At 42.0% G+C, this 19,336-nt stretch overlaps 2 protein-coding genes across 7 annotated transcripts in view; one reads left to right on the top strand and one right to left on the bottom strand.

Moving 5' to 3' along the window:
- The window catches only part of UBAC2 (UBA domain containing 2), a 205,626-nt gene that overhangs the window by 106,656 nt on the left and 79,634 nt on the right, over window positions 1–19,336 (bottom strand). The gene's annotated exons all lie outside the window — the stretch shown is intronic.
- GPR18 (G protein-coupled receptor 18) lies at window positions 1,847–17,754 on the top strand. The gene is made up of 2 exons (XM_056555662.1): window positions 1,847–1,959; window positions 16,652–17,754. The coding sequence occupies exon 2, from the start codon at window positions 16,681–16,683 to the stop codon at window positions 17,671–17,673; it is 993 nt and encodes a 330-aa protein (XP_056411637.1). The 5' UTR covers window positions 1,847–1,959; window positions 16,652–16,680; the 3' UTR covers window positions 17,674–17,754.

Below are 19,336 nucleotides of genomic sequence, written 5' to 3'. Positions count from 1 at the left end.
TTTCAAAGCATTGATTAATGATAATGCCTTTCAGGATGCTTTTGGGAGCTGTGTGTGAAAATATTTCTTGCCATTTACAGCCAAGCTGCTACGTATATTCAGAGGAACCAGTCTACACTGCTCAAAAAAAAGGGAGCACCAAGATAACACCTCTTAGATCTGAATGAATGAACTAATCATATGAAATACTTTGGTCTTTACATAGTTGAATGTGCTGACAAGAAAATCACACAAAAGTTGTCAATGGAAATCAAATTAATCAACCCATGGAGGTCTGGATAGGGAGTCACACTCAAAATCAAAGTGGAAAACCACTCTACAGGCTGATCCAACTTTGATGTAATGTCCTTAACACAAGTCAAAATGAGGCTCAGTAGTGTGTGTGGCCTCCACGTGCCCATATGACCTCCCTACAACGCTTGGGCATGCTCCTGATGAGGTGGCTGAAGATCTCCTGAGTGGTATCCTCCCAGACCTGGACTAAAGCATCCACCAACTTCTGGACAGTCCGTGGTACAACGTGGCATTAGTGGATGGAGCAAGACATGATGTCCCAGATGTGCTCAATCGTATTCAGGTCTGGGGAACGGGCGGGCCAGTCCATAGCATCAATGCCTTCCTCTTGCAGGAACTGTTGACACACTCCAGCTACATGAGGTCTAGCATTGACTTGCATTAGGATGAACCCAGGGCCAACCGCACCAGCATATGGTCTCACAAGGGGTCTGAGGATCTCATCTTGGTACCTTATGGCAGTCAGGCTACCTCTGGCAAGCACATGGAGGGCTGTGCGGCCCCCCAAAGGAATGGCACCCCACACCATTAATGACCCACCGCCAAACCGGTCATGCTGGAGGATGTTGCAGGCAGCAGAACATTCTCCACAGCGTCTCCAGACTCTGTCACGTCTATCACATGTGCTCAGTGTCAACCTGCCTTCATCTGTCTTACGTTATGCGCTCCGGCCGCACACGCTGGCCGTGAACTCATGGTCCCGTAACCTGCTGCTGCTGGTGGGGCTGGGCCTCGCATCGCAGGACGCGCACGCATGCGAGCCCCAGTCCGTCACTCACCTAGTGCTTCTCCTGCCCCAGCCTCTGCCGGAGGTAGCGGTCCTGCTGCTGGGTTGTTGCCCTCCTACAGCCTCCTCCACGTATCCTGGTAGCACCTACATGCTCTGCACACTACGCTGACAGACAAAGCAAACCTTCTTGCCACAGCTTGCATTGATGTGCCATCCTGGATGAGCTGCACTACCTGAGCCACTTGTGTGGGTTGTAGACTCTGTCTCATGCTACCACTGGAGTGAAAGCACTGCCAGCATTCAAAAGTGACCAAAACATCAGCCAGGAAGCATAGGAATTGAGATGTGGTCTGTGGTCACCACCTGCAGAACCACTCCTTTATTGGGAGTGTCTTGCTAATTGCCTATAATTTCACCTGTGCACAACATGTAAAATTGATTGCCAATCAGTGTTGCTTCCTGATTGGACAGTGTGATTTCACAGAAGTGTGATTGACTTGGAGTTACATTGTGTTGTTTAAGTGTTCCCTTTATTTTTTTGAGCAGTGCACTTCCTCATACTGACTTATGGCTCAGGGGAATTTATTCCTATGAAAGTTTCAGTTCTGTAAGATTTAAAAAAATTGCTCAAATAAAAACAAACTGTTCTGCTTAAAGCAGAGCACTTCATTACAGGCACGTAAGTGTCACCTTGTTATTTCTTACGACTTACAAATAAGGAGAATTAAGAGGCTGACACAAGAAGTCTTGAGGGAGGATACTTTTCTCTACTGTATTTCAACCAACACAGACATTTGATTCACACTTTGCTTTCATTTCCTGACTACAAACTGCATGCACCCAAAAACTGTCAGCAGGAGGAAGTGACAATCTCAAGAGAGTATGAGCAGCAGAAAACATTCAGCACCTGGAACATGGTCCTTATGAACTGAAGGGTAAGTGCTAATGGTCACTCTCTTTACAGAACGGGATATATGCAAAAATGAAAATATGACTTGGTCTGATAAAGTACTTCCAAAGTGTAGGATTAAGTGATATTAGGATGAGGTCAGTAAGCTATAATAAACCCAATAAACCGTATCAGGTAGTTGTCTAAGGCCAAGTGTAATAGTGTTCTTATGAACAGTGTGTCACCTGCTTAAAATGTAGGTGAAGTGTACGTTTGATCACTAAGCTCTCAGCGATCTCAGAAGTAAAAATGTTGTAACTACTGCGGAGAGCCCTAGATGACAAATCACTTAAGCAAGATTTCGGACAATATAAAGAAAACAGTGTCTTTGTAGTTGGATAGGTGCAGTATAGATTCACCTGTACAAGGTCCCATAAAGACACTGCACTTTAGATTGGATAGATTAAATTTGGCTGATTAAATGGTAATGGGTTACAAATGCTCCACCATGCTCCATGTTTCTCTTTACATTTAAATGGGCACTGTCATTAAAATATTATTTTTTTTGCATACGATACAGCATACAAAATAAGATTTGTAATTTACTCCCTATAAATTTTTTTTAAACCCTCTTTTTATGTCACTTTCGTGGCCTTATAAATCTTGCCAGTAGTGGTCTTCCTTCTGGTCCAGACTGCATTACATCTGCCCAAAAGCACAGACTTTGGTCTCCTGCTGGACTGGCAGGAGACCAAACTCGAGAAGTGCTGTCTGGCCATAGGTAGTGAATAGCATTAGATCTCCCTGTCTCATACACAGGCAGAGAGCGAGTGCTATTCACTGCATATGGCCAGACAGCACTTCATGAGTTTGGTCTCCTGCCAGTCCAGCAGGAGACCAAAGTCTGTGCTTTTGAACAGAGGGAATGCAGTCTGGACCACAAGGGAGACCCCTAGTGGTCAGATTTATAAGGCCATGAAAGTGACGTAAGAAGACAGGTTGTAAATTACAAAGCTTATTTTACTTGCTATATAATATGCAAAAAAATTAAAATATTTTAATGACAGTGCCCATTTAAATGAAAATTACTTTAACCAGGACTGCTACATGGTTCTGAGTGTGAATTATATTTGAAGAAATAGATAGCACCTTTTAAAAGGTTTACCCTTTTTCCTGTACTTAAATTACTTCAGTTATTTCCCTCTCATAAAGTGATGAAAAATCACTAAATCCCCCCCCCTCCCTCCTCCTCCTCCTAATAAAGTGATGGAATATCTAACTGTCGGCCCTCAGTGATCATCAGCACAGTGGGGATGTTTTAGTTTTTTTCCCCTGTTGGTTCCTGACTGATCACATTGACATGAAGGAGTTCAGCGGCGACATGCACTATTTTTTTTTTTTTGCACTCAACTCCCATCCTTTTGATGGACTGATCAATGGAGCTCCCTTTAACAAAGTAAACCAGCAGTGTGAATTAGGGCTGCAAGGGTTAATAGATTTTAATCGATAACAGGATTTGTTGTCAACGAATCCAGTTATCGCATAATCAGCTGATTCTTTGGAAAAGGAACGTGCGGGAGCCAGAGGTCGTGAGGCTGTTGCAGACGGGAGTTCAGGTGCTAGGCTTGCTAGTTCGGCAAATCGGGCAGTGCCGCAGCCTCTGTAAAGTGAAGTCTGAGTGACGTGCCCTGACTTTCAGTCCCACCCTCCACTGACCCACTGCTCACCAATCACGCACTGGTTCTCTGCACTCCTCCCCCACCACCGCCTGTGGACGCACTACGTTGTGCCTCCATTTTATGGAGCCTCAGCCCTGGAGGACCTCACCCGTACTATTGCTGCCTCCCCTGGCGCCTGTAGGCCAGTAGCCTCACCTGCCCCCGGTAACCAGTAGGCTTCTGTTACAGCCGCATTGCCTTTCACATTGTCATACACATGGGGGGTATCTGCAGAGCACTACACCCTGGAGTCTTCTACAGACACTAGAATGCAATGCTTTGCACATACCCCCATGTGTATAGCAGTGTGTTTACTACATACACACTGCTATACACATAGGAGTATGTGCAGAGTATTGAACCCTAGTGTATGTACTACAAGCACATACCCCCATGTGTACAGCAGTGTGCATTGCACACTGCTATCTATACACATAGGTGTATATGAAGAGCATTGCACCATAGTGTCTATAGTAGAGTCTGTACTACAGACACTAAGATGCAATACTCTGCACATACCCCCATGTGTTTAGTAGGAGTGTACAGACTAGGGTGTACAGACTTGTTTTATTAAAATGTAAATAAGCTCAATAAATAAATAAGCCCAATAAAAAAATAAAACAAAAATAGTCCCCTCTTTTCCTATTGTATACAAAAAAAAAAGCCAAAAAACAAAAAAACATTTACATATTTGATATTAGCTCGTGGTTAACTGTCTGAACTATTAAAATAAATAGCATTTTGGTCACATCACATCCTAGAAACTGTTTTAATATGGCAATTGTACATAATGTTCGAAGTAAAATAAGTTAAACCCCCTTGTTTTTGTCATATTGGTGTTTTTTCCGATTATTTGAATAATCGATTAAGTTGTTGATAATTTAATTGATTAATACTTAGCTGCAGTCCTAGTGTGAATGAGCCTTTAGTTACTCCATATTTTCCAAACTAATTCAGATTATATTCCCCTAACTACTCCTAACACCCCTCCTGCCCTTAAAAAAAATATTTCCGAGCTTTAAAAAGCTGTGTATCATACCTTTCCAGTTGCTCACATTGTGTGAGCTTCCGGCAGGAGAAAATCGGCATCCCCAGCAGGCACAATGTCACTGAAGCCTTCGAGAGCTGTGTCTCGCCATGCCCCACATGCACTTCCTGAGTTTGGTCTCCTGCCAGGCCGGAAGGAGACCAAACTAAATTATTTGTGAAGGGAACCACCTAGTGGCTATTTTTTCAATCCCATTAAAAACATAAAAAGGTTGAGAATTTTAACAACAAGTAAATAGCAAAGTGTCTTATAATTACATAAGGAACAATATATTAAAAGTTTAGTTTGGTGACAGGTACTCTTTAACCCCTTAAGGACTCAGCCCATTTTCACCTTAACCCCTTAGGACGCAGCCTTTTTTTTTGCAAATCCGACCACTGTCACTTTGAGCATTAATAACTCTGGGATGCTTTTACTTTTCATTCTGATTCCGAGATAATTTTTGCGTGACATATTCTAATTCATGTTCGTGGTAAATTTTCATCAATACTTGCATCATTTCTTGGTGAAAATTCCAAAATTTGCTGAAAAATTTGCATTTTTTTTTACTTTGAAACTCTCTGCTTATAAGGGAAATGGACATTCCAAATAAATGATACATTGATTCACAAATACAATATGTCTACTTTATGTTTTCATCATAAAGTTGACATGTTTTTACCTTTGGAAGACATCAGAGGGCTTCAAAGTTCAGGAGCAATTTTCCAATTTTTCGCAAAATTTTCTAAATCGAAATTTTTTCAGGGACCAGTTCAGTTTTGAAGTAGATTTGAAGGGCCTTCATATTAGAAATACCCCACAAATGACCCCATTATAAAAACGTCACCCCTCAAAGTATTCAAAATGACATTCATTAAGTGTGTTAACCCTTTAGGTGTTTCATAGGAATAGCAGCAAAGTGAAGGAGAGATTTCAAAATCTTCATTTTTTACACTTGCATGTTCTTGTAGACCCAGTTTTTGAATTTCTACAAAAGGGTAAAAGGAGAGAAATCTTCCTAAAATTTGTAACCCAATTTCCCTCGAGTAAGGAAATACCTCATATGTGTATGTCAAGTGCTCTGTGGGTGCACTAGAGGGCCCAGAAGGGAAGGAGCAACAATGGCATTTTGGAGAGTGAGTTTTTCTGAAATGGTTTTTGGGGGGGCATGTCGCATTTGGGAAGCCTCTGTGGTGCCAGAACAGCAAATAAAAAAATAAAAAAAAAACACATGGCATACTATTTTGGAAACTACACCCCTCAAGGAATGTAACAAGGGGAACAGTGAGCCTTAACACCCCACAGGTGTTTGACAACTTTTTAAATTATTTTATATATTTTTTCAACTAAAATGGAAGGGGTAATAGGAGAACATGCCCCCCAAAATTTCTAACCCCATCTCTTCTGAGTATGGAAATACCCCATGTTAGGACATACAATGCTCTGCGGGCGAACTACAATGCTCAGAAGAGAAGGAGTCACATTTGGCTTTTGGAAAGCAAATTTTGCTGAAATGGTTTTTGGGGGGCATGTCGCATTTAGGAAGCCCCTACGATGCCAGAACAGCAAAAAAAGCCCCACATGGCACACTATTTGGGAAACAACACCCCTCAAGGAACGTAACAGGGGGAATAGTGAGCCTTTACACCAAACAGGTGTTTGACAAATTTCTGCTAAAGTTGGACGTGAAAATGAAAAATTCGATTTTTTTCACTAAAATGCTGGTGATACCATTTTTTTTATTTTCACAAGGGGTAATAGGAGAAAAAGCCTCACAAAATGTTTAACCTTGTTTCTTCTGAGTATGGAAATACCCCATATGTGGATGTAAAGTGCTCTGTGGGCTTTTGGAGAGAAACTACACCCTTCACAGAATGTAATAAGGTGTGCAGTGAGCATTTACACCCCACTGGGAAATCTCCAGCTGTTGCAAAACTACAACTCCCAGAATGCCCTTTGGCTGTCCGAGCACGCTGGGGGCTGCAGTTATGCCATAGCTGGAGGCACACTGGTTGCAAAACACAGAGTTTATTAACTCAGTGTTTCCCAACCTGTGTGCCTCCAAATGTTGCCAAACTACTACTCCCAGCATGCCTGTGCAGTCTGGGTATGCTTGGAGTTGTAGTTTTGCAGCATCTGGAGGACTACAGCTTGGGCACCAATGTATACTGGTCTCCAAACTGTGGCCCTCCAGATGTTGCAAAACTGCAACTCCCAGCATGCAAAGACAGCCAAAGGCTGTCTGGGCATGCTGGGAGTTGTAGTTTGGCAACTCCTAGAAGGCAGCAGTTAAGATCACTTACCACTGATCTTCACTGCTGTCTCCGCTGCTGCCTCCTTAGTGCCGCCGATCCCGCTGCTGCCTGCCGCCGGTCCCACCGCAATCGCCGGGCCCTCGCCGTCCTCCCGTACTGACCCCTGCTGCTATCTTCCCCCCACTCTGCCTGGACATCCAGGGGCAGGAAGACCGGGGATTTCAACTTTAAACCCCCTCGCTGCCCAACTCCCATTGGTCGGTCAGTCCTAACCAACCAATGGCAGGGGATTGGAGGAGGTGGCACCCCTGTCACCTCGCTCCTATCCTTTAGGATGATCGGGGCTGTCTCTGACGATTTGCGGCGATTGCCGTAATGGGGGGGGGGGTGTTGTCTCAGGACCCCCCCAGGCGTGGTCATGGGATGCCTGCTGAATGATTTCAGCAGGCATCCCGGTCTAGTCCCCGCCCGGTGAGCAGCGGGAACCGGAAATAAGCGAGGCCTTAAGGACTCAGGAACGGGGGCGTACCGCGCGTCCTTAAGTGGTTAAGGACCATTCCAATTTTTGTTTTTGCACTTTTGTTTTTTCCTCCTCCTCTTCTAAAAATCATAGCGCTTTCAATTTTGCACTCACAGACCCATATAAGGGCTTTTTTTTTGCGTCACCAATTGTACTTTGTAATGACATTTTATAACAATCTGCGGTGGAACTAAAAAAAAAAACGTATTTGTGGGGTGAAAAAAAAAATCATTTTGTACATTTTGGGGGCTTCAGTTTATACATAATACACTTCTTGGTAAAAATGAAACCTTATCTTTATTTTGTAGGTCCATACGATTATAAGCATACCCAATTTGTGTAGGTTTTATTTTACTACTTTAAAAAAATTATATACTACATGCACCAAAATTAGGATGTTTAACCCCTTCAGGACCAAGCCCATTTTGGCCTTAAGGACCAGAGCGTTTTTTGCACATCTGACCACTGTCACTTTAAACATTAATAACTCTGAAATGCTTTTAGTTATCATTCTGATTCTGAGATTGTTTTTTCGTGACATATTCTACTTTAACATGGTGGTAAATTTTTGTGGTAACTTGCATCCTTTCCTTGTGAAAAATCCTAAAATTTGATGAAAAATTTGAAAATTTTGCATTTTTCTAACTTTGAAGCTCTCTGTTTGTAAGGAAAATGTATATTACAAATAAAAAAATTTTTTATTCACATATACAATATGTCTACTTTATGTCTGCATCATAAAATTGACGAGTTTTTACTTTTGGAAGACACCAGAGGGCTTCAAAGTTCAGCAGCAATTTTCCAATTTTTCACAAAATTTTCAAACTCACTATTTTTCAGGGACCAGTTCAGGTTTGAAGTGGATTTGAAGGGTCTTCTTATTAGAAATACCCCACAAAAGACCCCATTATAAAAACTGCACCCCCCAAAGTATTCAAAATGACATTCAGTCATCATTTTAACCCTTTAGGTGTTTCACAGGAATAGAAGCAAAGTGAAGGAGAAAATTCACAATCTTCATTTTTTACACTCGCATGTTCTTGTAGACCCAATTTTTAAATTTTTACAAGTGGTAAAAGGAGAAAATGTATACTTATATTTGTAGCCCAATTTCTCTCGAGTAAGCACATACCTCATATGTCTATGTAAAGTGTTCGGCGGGCGCAGTAGAGGGCTCAGAAGGGAAAGAGCGATAAGGGGATTTTGGAGAGTACGTTTTTCTGAAATGGTTTTTGGGGGCATGTTGTATTTAGGAAGCCCTATGGTGCCAGAACAGCAAAAAACCCTCACATGGCATACCATTTTGGAAACTAGACCCCTTGAGGTACGTAACAAGGAATAAAGTGAGCCTTAATACCCCACAGGTGTTTCACGACTTTTGCATATGTAAAAAAAAATTATTTTTTTTCACTAAAATGTGCGTTTCCCCCCAAATTTCACATTTTTCCAAGGGTCAATAGCAGGAAATACCCCCCAATATTTGTAACCCCTTCTCTTCTGAGTATGGAGGTACCCCATAAGTTGACCTGAAGTGCACTATGGGTGAACTACAATGCTCAGAAGAGAAGGAGTCATATTTGGCTTTTTGAGAGCAAATTTTGCTCGGGGGGCATGTCGCATTTAGGAAGCCCCTATGGTGCCAGAACAGCAAAAAATACCCACATGGCATACCATTTTGGAAACTAGACCCCTTGAGGAATGTAATAAGGAATAAAGTGAGCCTTATTACCCCACAGGTGTTTCATGACTTTTGCATATGTAAAAAAAAAAAAAAAAATTCCACTAAAATGTGTGTTTCTCCCCTAATTTCACCTTTTTGCAAGGGTTAATAGCAGAAAATACCCCCCAAAATTTGTAACCCCATCTCTTCTGAGTATAGAGGTACCCCATAAGTTGACCTGAAGTGCACTATGGGCGAACTACAATGCTCAGAAGAGAAGGAGTCATATTTGGCTTTTTGAGAGCAAATTTTGCTCGGGGGGCATGTCGCATTTAGGAAGACCCTAAGGTGCCAGAACAGCAAAAAAAAACCCACATGGCATACCATTTTGGAAACTAGACCCCTTGAGGAACGTAACAAGGGGTACAGTGAGCATTTGCCCCCCACTGGTGTCTGACAGATCTTTGGAACAGTGGGCTGTACAAGTTTTCATTTTCATGGACCACTGTTCCAAAGATCCGTCAGACACCTGTGGGGGGTAAATTCACACTGCACCCCTCATTACATTCCGTGAGGGGTGTCGTTTCCGAAATGGGGTCACATGTGGGGTTTTGTTTTTTTTGCGTTTGTCAAAACCGCTGTAACAATCAGCCACCCCTGTGCAAATCACCTCAAATGTACATGGTGCGCTCTCCCTTCTGGGCCTTGTTGTGCGCCCCCAGAGCACTTTGCGCTCACATATGGGGTATCTCTGTAGTCGGGAGAAATTACGTTACAAATTTTTGGGGGGCTTTTTTCCCTTTTACCTCTTGTGAAAATGTAAAGTATAGGGCAACATCAGCATGTTAGTGTAAAAAATAAAAAATGTTTACACTAACATTCTGGTGTAGACCCCAACATTTCCTTTTCATGAAGGGTCAAAGAAGAAAAAGCCCCCCAAACCTTGTAACGCAATTTCTCCCGAGTACGGCGATACCCCATATGTCGCCCTAAACTGTTGCCTTGAAATACGACAGGGCTCCAAAGTGAGAGCGCCATGTGCATTTGAGGCCTAAATTAGGGATTTGCATAGGGGTGGACATAGGGGTATTCTACGCCAGTGATTCCCAAACAGGGTGCCTCCAGCTGTTGCAAAACTCCCAGCATGCCTGGACAGTCAACGGCTGTCCGACAATACTGGGAGTTGTTGTTTTTCAACAGCTGGAGGCTCTGCTTTGGAAACAATGGTGTACCGGACGTTCTTATTGGGGGAGGGGGGCTGTGTAGGGGTATGTGTATATGTAGTGTTTTTAACTTTTTATTTTATTTTGTGTTAGTGTAGTGTAGTGTTTTTAGGGTACAGTCACATGGGCGGGGGATTACAGCGAGTTTCCCAGCGCAAAATTTGCTGCATCTCAAGATGCGAGAAACCCACTGTAAAAGCCTCGCCCATGTGAATGTACCCTGTACATTCACAGGGGGGGGTGCATCAGCTGTTGCAAAACCACAACTCCCAGCATGCATGGTCTGTTAGTGCATGCTGGGAGTCATAGTTTTGCAACAGCTGGAGGCACACAGGTTAGGGAACACTGAGTTAGAAACAGACAATGTTTCCCAACCAGTGTGTCTCCAGTTGTTGCAAAACTACAACTCCCAGCATGCCCAGACAGCTGAAGGGCATGCTGGGAGTTGTAGTTCGGCAACATCTGAAGGGCCAGATGTTGCTGAACTAAAACTCCCAGCATGCCTGGACAGTCAGTGCATACTGGGAGTTGTAGTTTTGCAACAGCTGGAAGAGCACAGATTGGAGACCATTATACAATGGTCTCCAAACTGGGGCCCTCCAGATGTTGCAAAACTACAACTCCCAGCATGCATGGTCTTTTAGTGCATGCTGGGAGTTATAGTTTTGCAACAGCTGGAGGCACACAGGTTAGGAAACACTGAGTTAGAAACAATGTTTCCCAACCAGTGTGTCTCCAGCTGTTGCAAAACTACAACTCCCAGCATGCCCAGACAGCTGAAGGGCATGCTGGGAGTTGTAGTTCGGCAACATCTGAAGGGCCAGATGTTGCTGAACTAAAACTCCCAGCATGCCTGGACAGTCAGTGCATGCTGGGAGTTGTAGTTTTGCAACAGCTGGAAGAGCACAGATTGGAGACCATTATACAATGGTCTCCAAACTGAGGCCCTCCAGATGTTGCAAAACTACAACTCCCAGCATGCCCAGACAGCCAAAGGCTGTCTAGGCATGCTGGGAGTTGTAGTTTTCAGACTCCTAGAAGCAGCAGTGAAGATCTTCACTGCTGCTTCTGAGGACCATATACTCACCCGTCGCTGCTCGTCCACGTGGCCGGTCCCGCGCTGCTCCTCGGTCCCGCCGCTGGATCAGGTAAGTCCGCCGGTCCCCACGTATTCCCCCCGAATGCCGCAGGTCCCCGCGAGCCCCTGCAGCCTTCGTCCCCCGTTCTGCCCGACTTCCAGGGGCGGGCAGTGCGGGGGATCTGAACTTTCACCCCAGATCACTGTGATTGGTCCACAGGGACCAATCACAGTGATCGCTGACCAGGACCATCAATTGATGGTCCTGGGGGTGAAGCAGAAGTTGTCCCCTGCTGGAAACAGCGGGACTTCTGCCAGTTAACCCGTGCGATGCTGCGCATCGCCGGGTTAACTGAATGTCATTTATAAACGCCGGGATGCGCGAACGCACTGCACAACCCGGCGTTTATATATGACATTCTGCGGGAAGGGGTTAAAGCGTACCCGTCAGATCCAACTAAATTTTTTTTTAATATATCACTCAGTACCTAATCCTGACCATGTACATGTAATTTTTATGTGTCTTGCACCTTTTTTTTTTTTTTTTTTTATATTACACTTTTCGTTTAGCTCAGCAAAACTACAACTCCGAGCTTGTCCTCATTGACAGTAGCGGGACACAAGCTGACAGTGGGAGGATTTTTCCTCCAGCTGAGAGCCCTGTGCTCACAGCTGTCAATCAAGGAAGTGGGTCCATGACGCATGGACACAGCAGGACTAGTATGTGTCCAAGCAGGCAGGGAGGGCAGTTGTTTGACTGGCTTTTTCAGTATGAAAAATACTGAAAATTTTCTAATGAAAGCAATTGCAAAACCTATTGGTTATATATGCTTTACAACATATCAAAAGTTTTTGTATCTTACAGTGCCCATTTAAAATTGTCATGTTCTGTACCCTATAACTTTTATTTTTCCACATACGGGGCTGTATGAGGGCTCATTTTTTGCGCCATGGTCTGTGGTTTTTATCAGTACCATTTTTGTTTTGATTGGACTTTTTGATCGCTTCTCATTAATTTTTATGGTATATGAAGTGACCCAAAATGCACTATTTTAGACTTGTTTTTTTGTTGTTTTTTTTTTACACTATCAACCATGCGGTTTGGCTAACCTTATATTTTAATAGTTCAGACGTTTACGCATGCGGCAACACAACATATGATTATGTTTATTTTATTAAAAAAAATGGGAAAGGGGGAGGATTCAAATTTATTAGGAAGGGGTTAATAAAAAAAATTTTAACACTTTTTTTTTTTTAGCCCCCATAGGAGGCTATACAACGCAATCTTTTTATTGCATACACTGTTTAATGCTATGGCATAGCATAGCATTGATCAGTGTTATCGGTGCTCTGTTGCTCCAGCCTGCAGAAGCTTGCTGGAGTAGCACAGGACCGATCGGACGACGAGGAGACAGATAAGAGCCCTCCCACTGTCCTTTCAGCTGATCAGGACATCGCGGTTTCATCTCGATGGTCCCGATCAGCTCCGCTGAGCAGCTGGGATACTTTTACTTTTGATTTAGATTTTGCGATCAACTTTTTTTTTTTTTTTTTTTTTTATAATTCAACAAGATTTTGCGATCAACTTTGATTGTGGCATCTAAAGGGTTAATGCCAGGCATCCGCCCGATCGGCAGTGCCCAGAATTAACCCTGGGTCCAGGCTGTTGACAGCAGTCGGGACCCACCGGTTTTGAAGCATGCTCCGCTTGTGAGCACGCTTCAAACCCCGGTAACGGGACCAGGGCGTACAGGTACGTCCTTGGTCCTTAAGTACTGGGACACGAGGGCGTACCTGTACACCCTTGGTTCCCAACAGGTTAAAGGAATACTGTAGTGAAATATAACTTATTCCCTATCCGAAGGAAAGGGGATAAGTTATAGATTGCGGGGGTCCGAATGCTGGGACCCCCTGCTATCTCCTGTATGGGGCCGTGGCAGTCCGCAGGAAGGAGGTGTTCCCAGCGGTCGGACCCCCGCAATCTATAACTTATCCCCTATCTTTCGGATAGAGGATGAGTTATATTACATTACAATACTCCTTTAATGTATTTAAAGGGGTATTTCATGATTTTGTTTCTTTGACTTTTAGCCTATGATGCCAACTTATAATACTGTGTAATATACTTCAGTTATTTCTGTGTGCCACTTTGTTCTGTTTTTATGCACATGACGCACACCTGGTTGTTGCAGTAAAAGTATTTATTGCACCGGAATTTGCGCCAGAATTCTGTCTGCGTCAGAATTCTGTCTGTGCCAGAAATTAAAAACCTGACCAATTCTCCATTTTACTGAGAAAACCCGAAAAAAAGCGGTGTGTCTTTCTGGAAAAGGGGGCATGGTCACCGAAAAAGGGGTGTGTTCCCAACATTTTCACAAAAACCCAACATATTTACTAAGGTTGCCACAGAAAATGTGGTGGATTTGAGCTGAGGAAAACCCTACAGATCAGAGCATGTGTAAAAAAGCAAAATGTAGGGAAAAGTGCAAAATGTAGGGGAAATCTTTGTAAATAAGGTGGAAAAGAAATTGTATGGTGTTAAAACCCACAAAGAAACCAACACTCCACTCTTAGTAAATCAGGACCAATATGTATCATGGTCTTCAGGGGGAGTGGTAGGTGGACTGCATTACTTCAGTAAATCTCTTCCACCCTGCTATCCACACTGGCTCAACAGTGAAATAAAAGACTTGCACTACAGCACTTCTAGGTATGGGTACTGTACATGAAAACAGGACAAAGTGGCACAAAGAAGTAACAGAAGCATATTACAAAGTATGGCATCATAGGCTAAAAGGCTGAAGAAAAATGATCATGAAATACCCCTTTAAATTTTTTTTTATTAATATAAGTTCTCCTGGTTCAATTTTACTAAAGGAGCAACTATCAGAAACCTGAAAGTTTCAAAAAAATGGAGAAACTAAGGGCTAGTTCACAAAGCTGGCGTACTCCGTTAAAAGGAGCTCTATCGATCAGTCTGTCTAAAGGAAATTAGTTTAGTGGAGAAAAATTGTGCATGTCCCTGCTTAAAGGGGTACTCCGGTGGAAAGATTTTTTTAATAGAAGTAATTCACAAATCTGTTTAACTTTCTGGCACCAGTTGATTTAAAAAAAAAAAAAGTTTTCCGCAGGAGTACCCCTTTAACTCCTATAAAATGACGGACACCCGACGGATCCCATTCATGTCAATGAGATCAGTCAGGACCCGACAGGGAAAAAAAAGATTAAAGGACCTTAACATGTATAGCTTGGAAGAAAGAAGAGACAGAGGGGATATGATAGAGACTTTTAAATACATAAAGGGAATCAACACTGTAAAGGAGGAGAGCATATTTAAAAGAAGAAAAACTACCACAAGAGGACATAGTTTTAGATTAGAGGGGCAAAGGTTTCTGCAGTAATATCAGGAAGTATAACTTTACTGAGAGAGTAGTGGATGCATGGAATAGCCTTCCTGCAGAAGTGGTCGCTGCAAATACAGTGAAGTATATAAACATGCATGGGATAAGCATAAGGCTATCCTTCATATAAGATAGGACCAGGGACTATTCATAGTATTCAGATTATTGGGCAGACTAGATGGGCCAAATGGTTCTTATCTGCCAACACATTCTATGTTTCTATGATCATTGAGGGCCGACAGTCGGATATTCCATCACTTTATGAAAAGGAGGGGGAGGGGGGGGGATTTAGTGATTTTTAATCACTTTATGAGAGGGGAATAACTGAAGTAATTTAAGTACTGGATAAAGGGTACACACCGGCATTGTGAACTTAGCATGAGAGGAAACAGCTCAAAATCAGAACCAGAGCTTTAAGACAGCAGAAGCAATCTAACTACATGGCGTAAACATTGTCTGGCATACACAGGGAAGTTTCCATCCTACAAAAGCCCCTTTAACAAAACAGGATTTCTGTCCTTATATGGACTATAGCTGTGATCACATTAATTAAATGGTAGTTAAAACATTTCTTAATTTACACAAATGTTTCCAGAAAGTAAGAAGTATGTAGAAACAAGTCACAAAGTAACAAAAACAAAGTTATTTTTTATAACTAGATTACTTGAAGGATGAATATACAAGACATCTCAGATAATAGTAAGTAAAGGAAAGCAGAGACAAGTGGACTTATCAAGCATCCTTAATGTCATCCCTGAAGTAGCCATCATGTTTAAATGAAAACAATGACAGCACTTTCTAACAATACTGTACAGAATAAAATGGCACTAACTAGAAAGATGTGCAAAATAGCCCTCCTCCAAAAGGAGGAAAACTCTCAAACCAAAGAGTGTTCTCTAAAAGCCACTGGTTGGCTAGAGGTGTCTAAGGTGCAGCCCAGATAAAGCTGATTCTTACTGAAGAGACACAGTGATTTGTGGAGACTTAATTTCAGGCAATGACCCATGAGGAAAAAAAAAGAAACAAAGAAAACCATTCATTTTAGCCAAACCCCTCCAAAAGGAAGTGTTACAGATGTATACAGATGTTTTGAGGCTTTTGCCCCTTATCAGTACAGAATAGCGTAGACCTGAGAAATACCTAAGAGCCCTATTACAGAGGCAATTATTGTCTGTAAAAAAGCTTGTTCGCTGGCTAATCTAGTTGTTTTGATGTGCTCATAAGTCAAAAGCTGCACATCCTCCTGTGTTCTAGCGGATGTGTGGCTGACAGCTGATCGCTGGACCATTCGTGCGGCCCATTCCTGCAATTGTTCATGCGGTCCGGCCACATGACTAATCAAGTCTTGGGGAGGGGTATTGATTCTCACTGAAGAGTTCAAGTGGTATATCGACACTTTATTTGAGGCAAAAGTTTCTATACACCACTTTATTTCTTCAAAGAGCATCAGACTCCTTCCTAAGTATGCCCATACATCTTATACTAAGGTCCGCTGAGAGCTAATTTACCATGTTTTTCCAGTGCTGCATTGCCTGAAAATAAACCAATCCACACAATTCTAGAAGAAGAAAAAAAAGAGAGAATGACGCTCTATGGTGTACACTGTATATTAAAAGACCTGTGTGTGCGCAGGTAAATGTTGATGTGCTCACATGATCAAGTTTTCTATACTGGAATACCCCTTCCTTCTTAGGAAACCCAGAGTCCTCTCCTCACTGGGATTATCCCAATCCTGATGTGCAATGATTTTGGAAGGCCCATCCCCTACCATGTACTGTAATTATGCCTTCTAATTTATAAGCAATTGCACTTGCCATGGGTATTCATAAAGTGCTGGTCTCTCTCTGTTCCCCTAGGGACCGAGTTTCCTCTATGAGAAATAATAATGGAGAATGGAAATCAAAGCCAAACCACTACTCCGTACATCTGGCAGTTTGAAGAATATGGAATTACCGCACTTATATATTACAGCATTGTGCTGCCTGTCGGACTATTTGTTAATATCACAGCATTGTGGGTCTTTAGTTGCACGACTAAGAAAAGGACAACTGTAACAGTGTACATGATGAATGTGGCGCTGCTAGATCTGATGTTTCTCTTGTTTGTCCCCTTCCGTATAATATACTATGCCAAACAATCCTGGCCCTTTGGAGATATATTCTGTCGGATTATGGGTGCAATCACTGTTTTTTACCCCAGTGTCACATTGTGGTTGCTTGCCTTTATAAGTGCTGATCGATACATGGCTATTGTGCAGCCTAAGCACATCAAAGAACTTAAGAACATTTCTAAAGCTATGACAGCATGCTTCGGGATTTGGATAATGACCATTGTTAGCACAACTCCTTTGCTTTTTGTATTCGAGGACCCTGATAAAGAATTTAATTTTACTACTTGTTTTAAGCTGTTAGACATTGTCCACCTCAAACAAAACAGCATATTGAACTTTGCTCGCCTAATTTTCTTTTTCCTGATACCTTTGCTGATTATGATAGGGTGTTATAGTATCATCATTTACAGTCTTATCAGTGGCAGGACGTCTCGGCTGAAGCCTAAAGCAAAGAAGAAGTCAATCCGGATCATAGTGACTCTAATTGTGCAAGTTCTGGTGTGCTTTGTGCCTTTTCATGTCTGCTTTCTATTATTAATGATCCAGACACAACAAGAATACTATATTGCATGGGTAAAGGTGTCCACCTTCCTGATGAACCTCAGTACATGCCTGGATGTTATCTTATATTACATTGTCTCCAAGCAGTTCCAGGCTAGAGTCATTAGTGTTATTTGGTACAGAAACTATCTACGCAGTGTACGACGGAAGAGCATGAGAGCTGGTAGTATCCGCTCTTTGAGCAATGTCAACAGTGAGATGGTGTGATCAATGTTTTTGCTCGTATATGAAATAAATTTACTTTGTATATTTCTTTTAACCCAAGGATGCATCAATTTTTTAAATGACTGAATGAATGAAAGATAGTCAATAGTAAGGCTGCTTTCACACTATATATTTCTCCATTTTTAAGACCTGTTATAATGTTCCGTTAAGGAAACTCATAAAATCCCAGTCAAGTCTATGGGATTTTGTGATTAGCTGTTATAAGCGTTAATGCCGTTATGAATAATGGACGATATTTTGTGACCGGAGAAAAAACGGTACATGCACTCATTTTCGCCCGTCACAAAATATTGTCCGTTATTCATAACAGGCATTAGCAGCTCATAACGGCTAATCACAAAATGCCATAGACTTCACTGGGATTTTGTAACGGCCGGTTTAACGAGTTTCCTTAACGGAACATTAGAACGGGTCTTTAAAACAGAGAAATTACATAGTTTGAAAGCAGCCTAAAACAAAAAGAAAAGACAAAACAGTTAGAAAACAAAAACATTGATTATAGTAGTACTCCTATTACATGTGGTACCCCAGCTGTTTGCTCCATATACTACTGTGCACCACCAATTAAAAAAGAAACATTTCAGTCCCTCATTGAAGTCATAGTCATGCATTAAGGAGCTGAAATGTTGCCTAACACTGGAAGAATTAAAGATTCCTTGGTCTTTTTGAGGTCTGCTTCTTTCTTTAAAAAGGCTTCTGAACACAAAATGGCTGGGTCTTACCTTCCTGAAACCTTTGCATTCAAACAGTTTTCATAGGTAGCTTTCATTGCTGCTCCATTCAGGTGGGTACTATTGTGCACTATTGGCACCAGAAATGTCAGAGCATTATCAGAACATCGGTAAATTCCATATCACTGGCAGTTAACACTAGGGGGATTTATACACTTGAGTAGTTTGGCTAAATTGTGCACAATGTGTGTTTGCATTTTGCGCATTGACTTGCGCTGTAGATATGTAATTGTGTGCTATTTTCTTGATGTCTGCGCTGGCTAAATCATTTTGTTTTCTTGCTGTGCGTTTGCAAGGGATGTGGTTTGCAGATGTGCCGGCTGGTGTACTGAATCTCTCATTTGTGAAAAATATTTTTGTGCAAATGTACAAGAGTGACAGCTGGTGTATAAATGTGTGAGAGCCATCTTCATCTTCATCTTCTGTGCTATGAATGTAGTGTAGCAACTGGGAAAGCACACACTTGCACAGCGGGTTTTGTATTGCGCTCATGGTGAATCCCCCTTGTTCTATTTCTTCCCCTCTAATATTCAGTATCATCTGTGGAGTCTGAAAAGGCTGTGGACTTTAGTTTGCCCTACTATGTGTAAACATTGGTAGTGACACCGCAGTGCTTTTTATATTTCTCTGGATGAACACTGAAAAGGTATGAAGCTGCAACTTTTTAAGATACTTTAATATGTTAAGCAATTATAATACAAGCAATACTTAAAATATTATTATCTAACTAAAATGTCTTCCTTCATAAATGGGAGCTTTGGAACTAATAGTGTAGGGCACGTTCCCAACCCAGCTAAATCTAATGATCAAATGCTTAAATATATTTTTTTATTTTAATGAAAATTACACTTTAAAGCTGCAAACTAACTTATTGCTATAAACAAAGTCAAAATAATAGGTGAGTATAATGGGAC

The sequence above is a fragment of the Hyla sarda genome, chromosome 2 (genome assembly GCF_029499605.1).
Source record: "Hyla sarda isolate aHylSar1 chromosome 2, aHylSar1.hap1, whole genome shotgun sequence".
Classification (NCBI taxonomy): domain Eukaryota; kingdom Metazoa; phylum Chordata; class Amphibia; order Anura; family Hylidae; genus Hyla; species Hyla sarda.
The sequence above is the reverse complement of the archived record's forward strand: the minus strand, read 5'-3'. Positions and strand labels throughout refer to the sequence as shown.

What these genes read in the sequence shown, in the direction of transcription:
- GPR18 (XM_056555662.1), top strand. Translation starts at nt 16,681, where the DNA reads ATGGAGAATGGAAATCAAAGCCAAACCACTACTCCGTACATCTGGCAG.